This window comes from Schistocerca americana, chromosome 4 (assembly GCF_021461395.2).
Source record: "Schistocerca americana isolate TAMUIC-IGC-003095 chromosome 4, iqSchAmer2.1, whole genome shotgun sequence".
Lineage (NCBI taxonomy): Eukaryota > Metazoa > Arthropoda > Insecta > Orthoptera > Acrididae > Schistocerca > Schistocerca americana.
The window spans coordinates 358,959,964-358,976,225 of record NC_060122.1 but is presented as its reverse complement, the minus strand read 5'-3'; the positions used below and the strand labels follow the sequence as shown (position 1 = coordinate 358,976,225).

Sequence of the window (16,262 nt, the reverse complement as noted above, 5' to 3'; positions counted from 1 at the left end):
AACTTGGTTACAGAGTTCGGTGGAATATCTGAAGTATTATTCCAATTTTTGTGGGTAATTATAACATTGTACACATAAGACGGAGGTAACATTGTGATGTACAGTGCAAGGAGCACCATACCATGTGACACACCATCTACTATGACTGTAACGTGTACTTAGAACATATAGCACTGATTTTCATGTTCGTTTTGGTTTGGTAAAGATACTTGGCCACTGCAGTATTTTTCAAGATGGATGACATAAAAGAAACAAGTATTAAGTTTAGCAATGGCACTAATAGTTTTCTGAGCATATAAGTTGTTCTTGGTAGAATCAAATAGTGGATAGTCCAGGACAGAATAATGACAATATTGTGAAAAGGACAGGTTGGTGAGTCACAGTCTGGCCTCAGCAGCCAGTGAAAATGGTCATGTGAGAGAGTTCGCTTGTGTGAATGTGTATGTGTTTTATATTTGGAAGAAGGCCTTTTGGTCAAAAGCCTAAAAGTACAGCAGTCTTTTCTTTGCAGCTGTCTGCAACTCAATGTCTGCTCTGTATGGTGAGTAGCGATCTATTCTTTTCATAATATAGTTGTTCTAGGTAGAGTGAGAAGCAGAAACAGTGTCACAATGTGGCTTTTACTTGAGTATTGCCATGGTATTTTATTTCTATTTTATATCTTATGTGTTTCTTTCTTCATCAAAATGTCTGTGATAAGATCATAAGGATATAGTGTGTGTCAATATTATTCTTCTTCATTTCATTTTACCTGACCATTTGTGTGACCTTTCTAAACAAATCAGTATGTAGATAGTAATGTTACAAAAAGACAGTAGTAATGCTAGGTCACATTTGTGTTTTACATAAGTTCAACACAGAAAATTATATATATATAAAAAATGAGTAACTCCATAATTGTTCTGCCAACGGCCTTGCCTCAGTGATAACACTTTCCTGACACATTTGTTTAGCACTGCTGGGCCGGGCTAGCACTTGGATGGGTTACCATCCAATCTGTCGAGTGCTTTTGGCAAGCAGGGTGCACTCAGCCCTTGTAGGCAAACTGAAGAGCTACTTGATTGAGAAATTGTGGCTCCAGCCTCATAAACTGACATATGGCCAGGAGAGCAGAGTGCTAACCACATGCTCCTCCATATCTGCATCCAATGATGCCTGTGGGCTGAGGATGACGCGGTAGCCAGACGGTACGGTTGGGCCTTCATAGCCTGTTCGGGCGGAGTTTTTAGTTTTTTACACAATTGTTCAGTCTTACATTGTATTAAATCATACATATATTTTATAGTTCTAGAATATATATGTATATATATTGTTTTCATTGTGAGTAAGAAACTCATCCAAACCGTAAAATTACCTTTCCAGAATAAATTGGCTCAGAGGCTCCCTGAATGTGGACTTCCAATCATTGTGGAAATCATGCTTCCTTCTTTTATTGTATTCATTATATTCACTGTTTCTTTTATATGACTCAGTATTTTTACTGCTGAAACATGTAAGTGAAAATATATGTATTGAGAAGTAGTAGTAAGAATTTTTAGTTTCCGGAAAAGGTTTGTACAACTAGATTTACAGTCTACACCACTCATTATTCTTACAACAGGTTTTTGGGCCAAAAATATATCCTTTGGCGGTGACTGGTTTCCACAAAGTTTAATTCCATATGTCGTTAGAGAAGTATCCACAGTATGCTGCTTTCATAGTGTCTAAGTTCCCACTCTCAGAAGTAATATGTATGGCAAAAATTAGTGTGCTGAGCTTCTTGTGAAGATTTATTATATGATGATCAGTTTACACCCAGGAAATTTGTTGTTCAACACCTTCTATTGTCTATGTGGCACACATCAGTTAGTTCTTCCTGAGTTTTGGCAGTTGCTGTAAACTGAGTGTGGTTAGTTTCATTAAAGTATAATAAGGCTCTATTGACACCAAACCATTTTACTAAATCAGTGAGGGTATTGTTAATAGTTCCCTGAGGATTTTTGTGGGCACCAATCATAATGTTGGTGTCATCTCAAAAGTGATAAAATTGCATTGCAGCTTTATACATTGTGGTAGGTCATTTGTAAATATCAGGAACAGTAAAGGACCAAGAATAGAACCTTGTGGCACTCCACATTTAATGATCTTCCATTCTGATCAAGACGGACCACTACAAAAATTGTCTCAACTGTCCAATAACACTTTCTGCTTCCTATCATTGAGATGTGACTGTAACCACCTGATACACCACATATTTCTGTAATAATGCTTGATGGTTTACAGTGCCAAAGGCTTTTGATAAATCACAAAACAGTTCTGTTGTCAACATTTTGTCCTTTAGAGATTCTAGAACTTTATTTATAAAAGCAAAGATTGCTTGTTTGGTTGCCAGATCCTTCGGAAAACAAACTATCTTTTTCTGAGAATATCAAATCTGTTAGATGTTCCAAAATTCTTGTAGATATGAGCTTTTCTAGAATCCTCGAAAAAGCAGTCAATAGAGAAATTGGCCTGTAATTTGTAACTTCTATTTTTTCACCTTCCTTGAAGAGAGGTTTCACAACAGCATATTTGAGCCTTCAGGCACAGTTCCTTGTTGATGCATCGAGAATCTGGCTAAGTACATCACTAATAGAACCAAAATCTTTTATTCAACATATTGTTTGAGATATCTACTCCAGTGGAATTTTTATTCTTCAGAGAGTTGATTCTTTTTCAAATTTCAGATGAAGCAAATGTGAATTATACCAATATTTCTGGGAATAGTATTTTGCATAAGATTCAATGTTTCATTAACAGAGCCCTTGTAGCTTGTCTATGCTGATGCTGATAAGACGTGTTCGTTGAAAATATTGATTATGTGTCCAGATTTCATTCGTGTTTGTTTTTTGAAGTCTTCTAAAGTTATATTATTCTCCCCCCCCCCCCCCCCCTCCCTCCCCCTCTCTAACAAAATGCCTAATAGTTTTCATCTTGTGGTTAGAGGTATCAGTTTCTTGTTTGTTATAGAATGCTTTTGACTATTGTATCAATTTCTTTAGGATCTTACAGTACATTTTATAATGACGAGTTTTATTGTGTCCTTAGATATTCGAACCACAGTGTAAAGGTCTGTCTTTGTTTTGCACGACTGCTTGACTCCCTGTGTGATCTATGGTTTTTTCAGGGATGCAGAAGTATTGTTTCTAACAATCATATTTTGAAAAACTTATTCAAAGAGGGATGAGGATTCAGTTATGACTATATTAAATTTAGTGTTAACCTCATCTGTCCTGTACAGACAATGCTTGTGTGTGTGTGTGTGTGTGTGTGCGTGTGTGTGTGTGTGTGTGTGTGTGTGTGTAATACAAAAGTGAAATATTTACAGCCAAAAAATGCTTCACTGTTTCCTCATCTCTCTGTTCTTGATCTCATTCACAGTGTAATCAAGGCTTCCTCAGAGCAATGGTAAAATTCACTGATACGTTAGAAGCTGGACTCTAATCTTAATACAACTGTTCTGATATGGATTTTCCATGGTTCCACAAAGCCTTCAAATGAGTGCCAAGATTGCCCCATTAATGGTTTCTTTGTCTAAACTTTTCCTTAAGCAAGCCTCATTACTCTTAATTGCTCTGTTAAAGAAAGACATTAACCTTAGAACATGTGAAACTGAACCAGATATTATTGTTTCTCATTTGCTTTTTAATTTCATTGGTTTAATAAACACATCTGTTGTCTGTCCATAGGACGAAATGTTCCGAATGTCTGATATATCTCTGGCTGGATCAACTAACACCATTGGCTCAGCAATTCAGATGGTGGCACCTAAAGAACATGCTCCAAAATCACACCAGGGAGCTGGTGAAGGGGTTGAAGAAGACCATGAATCAACAGAAGCCTCACAGCTGATTCCACCTCGTAAAAACAATCTTGGTCAGAGGAAAATATCAAGGGTATGGATGATTGTTAATTTAATGGAAATGCACTCACTCACCTATAGCTGACTGTTGTGTGACACAGAGGAAACTGTTTATACAAGCTTCTGAGCTCTTGCTCTTTCTCTGGTAGAGGTACACACATTCACACACAGACACGCATAAACACAAACCTGTGGTCCAGTGCATAGATAAAATACACTCTAAGGAGGAAAAAAAGCCAACAATAAAAGAATTATCCAAATGTGAGAAAAATCAGTAGATGTGATGTACATATAAAGACAAACAAATGATTATGGTTTCAGAAAAAATGGGTAATTTGTTCAAGAGAAAGAGCTTCACAAATTGCGCAAGTCAATAAGTGTCGGTCCACCTTTGGCACTTATATAAGCAGTTGTTCAGCTTGGCATCAATTGATATAATTGGTGGAAGTCCTCCTTAGGGTAACTTGCCAAATTCTGTCCAATTGGTGCATTAATCATCACAATCCCAAGGTGGTAGGAGGGCTCTGCCCATTATCCTCCAAAGGTTCTGAAGTGGGGAGAGATCCAATGACTTTGCTGGCCAAGGTAGGGTTTGGCAAGCACGAAGACAAGCGTAGAAATTGTCGCCATGTGTAGGTGGGCATTATCTTGCTGAAATGTAAGCCAAGGATGGGTTGCCATGAAGGGGCAACAAAATGGAGCATAGAATATCACTGATATAATGCTGTGCTGTAAGGGTGACACAGATGACAACTAAAGGGGTCTTGCTGTGAAACTAAATGGTACCCCAGACTGTCATTCCTGGTTTTTCGTGCCTTATGACTGTCGATAGGTTGGTATCCTACTGCAGTCAAAGGCATCTCCAGACACGTCTTTGCTGGTCATTTGGGCTTAAATCGAATCAGGGCTCATGGGAAAGTCAATGAGATTCCAGGCCGAAGATGTGTCTAGAGATGCCCTGGACAGCGACAGGATACCAACCTGACTGCCACTCTCTATACAACCTGATTACCAGGGCTAATGGTATGGGATGTCATTTCTGTTCACATCAGCGTCCCTTTGGTTCTCAGCTGCGCAACTTTTACAGTGTAGTTGTACGTTGACGATACTCTACACCCCGTTTTGTTGCCCTTCATGGCAGGCCATCCAGGGCTTACATTTATGCAAGACAATGCTGCCCACAGATGCAAGCATCTTTACTTCTTGTCTTCGTGTTTGCCAAACCCTACCTTGGGCCAGCAATGTGTCCAGATCTCTCCCCAACTGAGACTGTTTGGAGCATTATGGGTTAGGCCTTTCATGATCTATTGCACCAGTTTTATGGACTTTGGCACAATATCCCTCAGAAGGACACCCAACAACTCTGTCAATCAGTGCTAAGCCAAATAACTGTGTGCATAAGGGCCAAGAGCCACAGGTGGACCAACGCATTACTGACTTGCTCAATTTGTGAAGCTCTTCTTCATGAATAAGTCATCCAATTTTTTTCTGAAATTGTAATCAGTTAATGGTCTGTACGTATATATCACATCCACCATTTTCAGTCTTATTAAGATAATTCCTATGTGGTGTGTTTTTGAGTACATAGTTTCTTCAAGATTTGAAATTCACAAATTGTTTCCATGCATCTTCTGATCTGTCCAAACAAGTACATTAGCCAGAAGCTTTGCCATTGTTGTTGATCAGTTCAAGTTATCAGATATCACATTGGAAGAACAAAGTATGCCAAGCCATCTTCTTTCTCAAGAGCTGACAATGATAAATGATGTAAGAATTTAGTACAAGGTAGAAGTACATCCTGATAATACAAGGGTACTGATTATTTGTTTTTGCCCTCACAGACAACCATCTCATTCTCTGTGGGACTAAAAGCATTACAAAAAGGATGAAATAGACATGTTAGAAGAATGCATAAGGCAAAAATAAAAGTTGCTGTATACAGCTCATATATATACAGACCATAAAGATCATTGCAGAATGCAGGTTGTTACAAAACTTATAGCAATATGATTTACACAAAATTCTGATGCATACCATATGACAGACAGTTATAATTAGGCACACTTCTGAGGCAGTGTCTCATTCTTCAGGCAGAAGGGTTGAAGGGGAAGGAAGAGGGGTGAAGGAAAAGGAATGGAGAGGTCTAGTTAAAGGTGTAGATTGCGGAAAAGCCACCCAGAACCGCAGCTCGGGGAGACCTGCCAGACAGGATGAGAAGGAAAGACTGATTGTTGGCGACTGCACCAGATGCGATATGTAAACCTGAGAGTTTAAAGGTGGAAGACAGGGTAATATGCAAGAGAGAGATTACTGCTAAAATCAGTTTGTGTTCTGCCACAGCTTGGTGAGTAGATTTTTTTATCTACCCAATTACATTATATTATAAACCTTCATTCTTTTCCTTGTTATATTAGCCCATGTGGCCATCATTCCTTCTTATGTAACCCTCTTGTCAATCTTTGTTGTCAACTGTCTTGTTCGAACGGTTGTCTGTTTTCTACCTTACGTGCTAATCGCCATGCTTATTTACCTGTATCAAGGTTAATCAACACGTTGCCCCTACATCTTTTGGGGTACCGAATTCTGTACACAAAGACGGGCCCATTTCTATTTGTGTATAACAGTTCCATTGTTATTTATGAATTTGCCTATAACTATTTACAGGCCACTACACTGCAGGGCCTCCTCCCGATCATCTTTTGCAAATTTATTCACAAATTTGACAGCTAGTTTCTTTCCCACCTTCCACTTCTCTTGTTTATATATAATTCTTTTACGTCTTTGTGCAAATTTCCCCCTCCCCACCTCCCCCCACCCCACACCAAACTGCTCTGATCGACTTTTACTCTCATCTCCTATGTTACTTTACTTTCCAAGCTAAGTAGTTTACATTTTCTCCTACGACTTTCTGTTCATCCACTTTTTAAAATTTGTGTATTTTCACAACTTTCCCAACAGATTTTTTTTCTTTTCCTATCATATTTTTCGTATCATATAGACCACTTTTCTGGTGAGAAATTTTTATCCAGTCATTACCTCTTGTTAAGCAGTGTCTGTTCTCACGATTTTTGTACAAATTTTTCTGATTTTTTCCCAAATTTTTTCTGTGCTTTTCTTCCATTTTTCTATCTTTTATCTGCCCTCTGCTTATCTTTTTTGCCACTCTCACAATTTATAACACTCCAAACCGTCCTCTCTTGCCATGATGAATCATATCACATATTACATATGTTCTTTTCAAAAACAGCTTTTGCACTATCAGAACTAAGGTCCCACATTTTCTTTCTTGAAACTTGCTTATCCCTAGGAGTTACTCCAGAAGGCCTAACATTGAAAGTCCCTGTTTCTGGATGTAATCCTACTCTACACTAGGCTCTTTTATAGTTTCAAATACTCTAATACCTTGCTCTTACCAAGCTAATCTGTCCTATATGCCTCATCAGCCAATTTCCACTCCACTAGACCTTTTCTTTTCTTTTCTTTATTTATTTTATTTTATAAAATCCTGCAGTTACCTTCCCCTCATGTGTCCTTGGATGGTATCATCCACCAAGCCAACTTCAGACTGCAACAATGCCAGACTTCACCTCAAAAAGCTATCGCACCTTCTCCTAAACTATCTGATCAGTGGTATTTCCCTTCATGGCCCTTTGCAGCTCCCTACACAGCCACACCACCAACCACCAGTGCTCTCCTACAGACCAAGCTTGGTCAACCTCCTTAACATCCAACAGCCTTCACGAGTGCCACCCAGACCAAGAATAACCCGTAATTACAAGAACCAGTCACAACAGTACAGTGTCCTCAACCTCTCATCTAAAGCACTCTCCCCTCCTGAATTATCTGTATTATTGAAGGGTCTCACTTTCAGTCCTAAACCTGCATTTAATCATGCTGCTTTGGTGAATGACCTACTTTCCTTTACATGAAATGTCGACTGGAAATATCACTTTGCAACCCAATCCCAAAACCTTTCCAACAGTGAACCTGACATAGAACCCTGCATTGAACAGTTTTGACCATTATCCCAACTTGATCCACCACCGCTACCTCAAAATCATCCCTTACAAGCCTTTCAAGAATTTCTCATATCCAGCATTGCTTCATAATCCTTCCCCAGATCGCTACAACATGATCCCAACCTGTCCTCTGCAGAACTCCAGGCTCTACGTTCCCTAACAGCTGATGACTCCATCATTATCCTCCCAGCAGACAAAGGATCTACCACTGTGGTACTTGATCGAAAGGGGTATGTTAGTGAAGGTCTACGCCATCTGTCTGACTCCTCTACATGCAGCGTCTGCCATAAAGATTCCATCCCTGTGATTCAAACTGACCTGCAGTCCCTCCTTAAAACCTCAGGCCCCTCACAAGGACTAACACCTCAGTCCATAGAACTTCTCACCCCAATCAAACCACACACCCCACCTCTTACTTTCTTCCTAAGATCAATCATCCTGGCTGTCCTATAGTGGCTGGCTTCAAAGCACCCACTGAACGTATATCTGCCTTAGTTGATCAGCATCTGCAAACCATATTACAAAGACTTCCCTCCTTTATCAGAGTTACAAACCATTTGCTGGATTGTCTGAAATCCGTGCCATCCCACTCCCAACACAACCTTGCTCATTACCATTGTTGCCACCAGCCTCTGTACCATCATCCCCCATATACATGGTCTGTCTGCTGTTGAACATTTCCTCAGTCATCACTCACCTGATTCCAAACCTATAACATCCTTCCTGCTCACCTTAATCAATTTTATACCTACCAACAACTGCTTCACCTTTGAGAGGTAGACATACAAACAGATCAGGGTTATGTCCATGGGAACCAGGATGGCTCCTTCCTATGCCAACCTTTTTGTGGGTCACTTGGAGGGTGCTTTGTTGGGATCCATAAGTCTTCAGCCCGTGGTTTGGTTCAGATACATTGATGACATCTTTACAATGTGGACTCGTGGTGAGGCTGACCTGTTAAAATTACTGGAAGCTCTGAATATTATCTCCCAGTTAAATTTCACATGGTCCGTGCCACTTTCCTTGATATTGATCTCATCCTAGCTGCATACTTCTTTCCACATTAAACCTACTTACATTTTTACAGTTGCCATTCTTTCCATGTCAAATGTTCCCTCCCATACAGCCTTGGAATTCGAGGCAAACATATTTGTTCGTATGCAGACTCTTTACAGCAGTAGGCCACCACTCTCAATTCGGCTTTCACTTGATGTAATTACCCCACCAGCCTAGTTCGAAAGCAGATTTCCCTGGACATCACATCCAATCTCTGTACACCCGATCCCTCCAAAAAACGACTTTGGAACACACCACTGATCATTCACGGAGCACTGGTCATTCAGTATTATCCCAGTCTGGAATGTCTTAATCAGCTACTTTGACAAGACCATGACTTCCTAAAATCATGCCCTGAAATGAGATACACTCTGTCTGAGATTTTGCCCACTACACCGAGAATTGCTTTTAGTCAACCTCTCAATTTCCGCAATATTCTTGTCTGACTGTATGCTCCCTCTGCACCCATCTCCCTACCCTATGCCTCCTACCTCTGTGACCATCCCTGCTGCAAGACTTGCCCTATGCATCATCCTCCTCCTACCACCACATATACCAGCCCTGTAACTGGCAAAACATACAATGTCAAAGGGAAAGCCACCTTTGAAATGACACATCATATACCAGCTGTTATGCAAACACTGTTAGGCATTTTACATTGGCATAACTACCACCAAATTATCAGTTAGGACAAATGGGCTTTGGCAGAGGGTGTATACTGGCAACATACAGTATCCTGTTGCAGTGTATGCTATACAACGTGACAGGTGCCATCTGGGTTCTTCCTCCAGATACCAGTTTCTCAGAACTCGACAGGTGGGAACAAGTTCCACCTCTGTTACATACAGTGCACTTAACTTTTCACTCTTATTAACTCGTACACAATGTTTTGGCAGTAATCTCTGTCTTGCATATTACCCTGTCTTCCACCTTTAAGTTCTCAGGTTTTAACATCTCGTCTGGTGCAGTTCTCAACAGTCAGTCTTTCTTTCTCATCCTATCCGGTAAATCTCCCTTGACCTGTGGTTCTGGGTGACTTTTCTGAAATCTACCCCTTTTCCTAGACCTCTTCAGTCCTTTTCTTGCACCCTCTTCCTTCCCTTTCAACCCTTCTGCCTGAAGAAGGAGTCTCTGGCTCTGAAAGCATGCCTAATTGTAATCTTCTTTTATGCGTGTGTTCTGCTGCTGCTTGGTGAGTAGATATTTTGTCTACCCAACTACATTTGATGGTTTTCATTGTTATCTAACTAGATAGGTGAGACAACCAACAAGTTAGTCATATGCCTTAACCTATGATAGAACACCACAGAATACCATCAAGCTGTTATTCAATTGTATATAAAACTACTGGGAAATTATTTAAATCCAGAGCAGTACACTTTGTGAAGAAACTGTCTGTTAAAAACAATCTCCAAGTTGTTCATGCATCTCGATAAACTAATACACTGAGGTGAAAAAAGTTGAGAGGTACAACCTAATATATTGGACCTCCTTTTCCCCATCATACTGCAGCAGCTCGATGTGGCATGGGCTCAACAAGTTGTTGGAAGTCCCTTGCAAAAATATTGAGCCATGCTGCCTCTATAGCCATCCATAATCACAGAAGTGTTGCCAGTGCAGGATTTTGTACAGATTGACCTTTCAATTATGTCCCATAAATGTTCAGTGGGATTCATATTGAGTGACATGGGTGGGCAAATCATTTGCTCAGATTGTCCAGAATGTTTCCCAAACCAATTGTGACCTTGTGACATTTGGAAACATGAAATCTATGAATGGCTGAACATAACCATTTGCAGTCAATGATTGATTCAGCTGGACCAGAGGACCCAGTCTGTACTATGTAAACACAGCCCATACCATTATGGAGTTGCAACCAGCTTGCCTAGTGCCATATTGACAACGGGGGTCCATGGCTTCAGAGGGTCTGCATCACATTCAAACCCTATCATTAGCTTTTACCAACTGAAATTGTGCCTCATCTAATCAGGTCATGGTTTTCCAGTCATCTAGGGTCCAACTGATATCATCATGACTCCAGGAGAGGTGTTGCAGTTGATGTGCTGTTATCAAATACACTTCTGTTGATCGTCTGCTGCTATAGTCCACAAATGCCAAATTTCTCTACACCATCCTAACAGATATGTTGACAATACACCCCACATTGATTCCTGCAGTTAGTTCATGCAATGCAAATGCTGCTGCTCTTGGTCATTAAGTGAAGACCGTTGACCATTGAGTTGTCCATGGTGAGAGGTAGTGCCTGAAATGTGGTATTCTCGGGACACTCTTGACACTATGGGCCTCCCTAATGATTTCCAAAATGGAATGTCCCATTTCCAACTACCACGTTGTGTTCAAAGTTTGTTAATCCCTGTTGTGCACCCATAATCACATAGGATACATTTCCACTTGAATCACTTTAGTACAAATGACAGATCCATCAATGCACTGCCCTTTTATACTTTGTGTATGCAACACCACGACCATCTGTATATGTGCTTATTGCTATCCCATGACTTTTGTCACCTCAATTCATATCCAACAACATCAGAATGGATCAAATGTATAGATTAACATTATGTTATATATAGAGAAGAGCCTCAAAATGTTGGGAAACAGCAGCATTGCGATTGAGACAAAATTTTCAAAACATCCCGTACAGTAAAGTATAATTGAAACTGGAATAAAATAGCTATAAACTGTAGTAGTGAGATTTGATACTTGATGTGATTTCCAGATGTAGAGTATGCCATGCAATGAGCACACCAACCTAGTTTTTTTTATACATGGGGAACACAGACTCCCGCCACATCCTACTAACGCTTTATCTTATATACAGAATGACAATTACTGAACTATATGAAACAAAACGTAAATTAGTTACAATCTATGGCATGCACACACTTTATTCAACATGTAAACATCACTACAGATATTCAGATTTAGGTTATGACATGTTCGATTTGGCTGCCATCATTGGTAACGATGTGGCGCAAACTAATAGTAAAGTTCTGTCTGACTCACTGAACTGTTGGAACAGGAATGCTGTCAATGACCTCCTGAATGGCTGTTTTCAGCTCAGCAATGGGGTTATTGCTGTACACCTTATCTTTAATATAGCCTCGAAAAAAAGTGTCACATGTATTCAGATCCGGAGAATGTGACAGCCAATCGAAGCCCATGCCAGTGGCCTCTGGGTACCCCAGAGCCAGAATGTGGTCCCCAAAGTGCTCCTCCACCTGCATCCATGGCCAGTTTAAGGCACAATCAACACTAGTGGCCATTTGAGGCTGTGAGGGTTTTATACGGGACTTTAAGCAATTAGAAGACAACTTTAGACAATTAGAAGTAGCAGCTTGGGACACCAATGCGAGAGGAGCATCAGGAGTGTCTAGGTGCAAGATTTGTGTACAGTGTGTATCACAGTTAGAAGTGAAAATTCATGTGGATGAAAGTTTAAGGGAAAAGGGGGAAGGAGGGGGTACCAAAGGATAAGTCACTTGTTTGGTGAAATGTTCTCAAACCAGCTCTTCCTGCGGCTTGCAGCATTCTGTAACTCTTCAGCTTCTTTGTGTGCTGTAAATAGTGGTTATGCTGAACATCAGCAACATCTCATAGTAATCTGAAAAATGTCTATTTCATACTGCTGCTATTAGTAGCTTAATTAAAAAAAGTGCAGAAATATTCTATTTTACAGGCTAATTTTTGTTATTACTAATTTTTAAGTATTTCACAGATGAACCATGCTCAAGTCATATTCTCTTTTCAGAATCTGTCTGCTGAAATTAAGGCTGTTGATTTATCAGTAGCAGATGATGGGAGTGATGCCAGCTGTAGCTCTGGCAAGATAACCTTCTATCCAGACTGCAACAGTAATGCCCATTGTAAGCAACAGTTCTAATGTTACAAATCAGAGTAGAAACAGTAATATTTTAAGTTCTATGGGGACTGTATTATACATACGTGTTTACCTTTTTCAGTAGCTGTCTCAGATACATATCCATCACCATCATCATCAAAAGTTACAGAAATATTCAAAAGAGGGTTGAGATCAGTGAAAGAAGACTGGTAAGCAGAATAACAGCACAACACACCTGTTTAAATATGTAATGTTGATTTATTTTGACATGATAACATATTTCGTTTTATTTATTAATTTACAGGAGAGACAGTGTAACGTCATCGCCTTCTGTGACTATAACTGAACCAGCTGCTGCAGGAGAGCAGCAGAGTATGACTACAAGAGTTATAATTCCCAATAGTCCCCCTAAACGACAAACCTTCTTACCCATTTCTACCTATTCATCGGCTGTCAAAGATATAAAAAGAAAAATTTCTGATCCAAAGAGTGACATTCCTCGGCAGCAACTGGCTAGTAGTTTAACTCGTAGTTTACAACAACAATTATTTGAGGGATCCCCAAGGACTGTCCCTCATCCAAAGCCAGAGCCTGATCAGCTTGCTGAAACCCATATTTCAATTAGTGAATCACCGTGTACAGAGCTGAATATATATGAACCAAACATAAAACCTGAACATGAACCTGTGGTTGCAATCTTGCCTCCAGTATCACATTTTACATCAACCACTGCTACCGCAACAGTAGTACCCAGTGATATGGTGTTAACTACTTCTGTCTCCCTTCCATCTGCTACTGTAACAACAACTAGCACCATTACAACATCTGCAGGATCTACCCAGCCAGTTACTACATTTGTTTCTTCTCCAATAGCTTCCGCACAGCGGGATGCTACAATTATCAACATACAGCCACGTTCTGAAACAGACACTATCAGCGAGTTTGAAGAGAAGATAAGTAACATCCTTGCTTCGCAGCAGTTACCTTTCCAAACATCTGCTTCAGAAGAAGTACCAAGTCAAGAAACCACAATGCCAGAGGAGAGTCCGCCACCTCCACAGTACATTCCAAGTGCGGCCATACCAGTACCGTCAGTGTCACCTGCCCGAGCAGCAAGTGCAACAGATATGTTGGAGAGTGATTTTGAGCTTATAGAAGCTGCATTAATGCCTATGCAAAGGAGAACTCATCATGATTATCACAACTTGGAACCAATAAGTGAGCATGGGGAAGTGTCCTCAGACAGTCCTGTGACATCAGCCATTGAGTCTGATGGGACATCAGAAGCCGCTAACCTTGAAAGAGAAGGTTTACCTACCTGATCACATGAGACGTTTTAATGAATTGTACAAAAAATGCAGTATTTATATGTAAACATTTTTGAGAGAGAGCTATTTTAATGTCCTCAGAAAAATGTGTACTTAAAGTATTCCTACTACTTTTAAAGTGCCTGTAATGAATGGATGCTGTGATATTCTGTGAATGCTCTTTGCAACTGAAACATATCAGTGTCATAAGTGATACGCTTATTTTATTTTATAACTAAATATACTTAACTTTATTAATCTTGTACAGAAAAGACACACACTGAGAACTCGTCCTATTTTTTAAATGAAATGTCACAAACATGGTATCAACTGGAAATTATTATTACAGCTGTGACAGTCTCCTCAGTTCCTTCCTTTTCCTCAAATGTATGAATATTTGCATAGTGTGTACAGTATCAAACCAGAATGAAAGATTTAAGTGATATTTGTATTTACAATAATTTACATTGTTCCTGAAGGTGTGGGGAAGACCAAATTATACTTACAAAAACATCACTGCAAAAAATGTGTAAATTACAGGGTAAATGTGGATGAAATCAGGTACCGAATTGATATTTGCCTGTGTAAAAATCCGAACTGGTTTATTAAAACTATGCTTTGCTACCACATTTTAACATTAACCTCTTTGGGTCCAGTTATTTTTCCTCCAGAAAGTGCATTTACTGCCTGATAAAGATGATTTTTTTTTTTCAATATTTAAAATATCATTTGGCAAATTAATATGAAAACCATATAGTGAAAGGTACTACAGTTTGCAGTGAAGTTCTTATCATAAGGAGACATTATCAGTTGATGTAGCAAGTGTTCATAACCAACAACATGCAAAGCCATGTTCTAATTGGATGGTCATAAAAGTACCCAATTTCAGGCTTCTTTTCGGTTGTTTTGTAGAAGATCTTGCACTGATTTCTAATGATGAGATCCCATTTCCATAATTACACACATTCATAGTAAGACATTGTGCTGGAAGGAAACATTGCACAGACAAAAGACTCAACTGCAAGTACTTTTTTAAAATTTGTAGGTATAAAGGGAAACTTTTTACCACAGCCAGCTTGACTGAAATGGGATATCTGTACAATTTCTGTTGTGATGAATAAGGCTGGAATTGAAGTTTCTTGAAACACTTTCAAACCAAAGAAAACTTCCAAATTCAGAATTTATCAACTATCATCTTCTCTGAATCACTGGAGCGAGATTACTGTATTAGTTTCTGTCACAAGCAGACTCTGTGGATCATATTCAGTTTGTAGTGGAGCAGAAAAGGATTCTAGTGTTAGAGAAATGATGCCCAGAAAAGACATTCCAGCCACTCCATGGGAAAGAAAATTGTACAACTTAAAAACAAGAGTTAGCTGATCAGTTTTCATTGTCAACATGATGTATTATCAGCAAAAAGCCATCTAATATGGAATTTAGTTCTGGAAATAATTTGAGGAGTAAAAGTAATACCTCACCAAATAGTAGAAGTGCTCAGTCATCACTAGGAGTATAAATACGACTACAAACTTCATTAGATTTCCGACAAATCCTCCTTTAAAACTATAGAATTACGCTTGTGCATGTCCCACACACACACACACACACACACACACACACACACACACACACACACCTGCTAAAGAATGTGTCACTAATGAGATCAGTTGGGCTGCAGTAGGAACAGTACCTGATGACACAGAGAAGATAGATCAAAGAAAGAGGGAGACTGTGAAGAAGAGAGCAGGGTGAGCAAAGTCAGGGTCGTTGGGTAGCAAAAGAAGTGGGTAAGAGGCAAGGCCCTGTGGAAACTGAGGCCAGAATGATTTAAGAGATTGAAGGATGTGTTGCAAGAACAACTGCATATATGTAATTCAGAGAAGCTGGTGTTTGGGTGGAAGGATCCAGATAGCAAGGGTTGTAAAGCAGCCTTTGAAATTGAAAATTTTGGCTCAGCAATTTGATAGGACAGCATAAGCCTGTGTATTTGACAATGATTCAGTTTCCCTGGTGTTCCTGAGCATCAATATGGAGAACAGGTCAGAGGTACTCTGACCACAGCCTGTCCCTAGGTGAGGTGCTGCCACATCGACAAGCATGTTGCCAGAAGGCCAGAGTGGGCTCTTACTGTCTGAAGT

At 39.7% G+C, this 16,262-nt stretch overlaps 1 protein-coding gene across 2 annotated transcripts in view; it reads left to right on the top strand.

Moving 5' to 3' along the window:
- Nucleotides 1-14,735, top strand: part of LOC124613197 — a 537,871-nt gene extending 523,136 nt beyond the window's left edge. Inside the window, exons 13-16 of one of the 2 annotated variants that reach the window (XM_047141859.1) lie at nt 3,708-3,914; nt 12,728-12,842; nt 12,942-13,026; nt 13,122-14,735. In XM_047141859.1, coding sequence (XP_046997815.1) covers nt 3,708-3,914; nt 12,728-12,842; nt 12,942-13,026; nt 13,122-14,139 — 1,425 coding nt within the window. In that variant the 3' untranslated portion in view covers nt 14,140-14,735. Of the gene's footprint in view, nt 1-3,707; nt 3,915-12,727; nt 12,843-12,938; nt 13,027-13,121 lie in introns of both variants that reach the window. The other variant, XM_047141858.1, reaches the window with a different exon arrangement.
- Nucleotides 14,736-16,262: the final 1,527 nt, after the last annotated feature.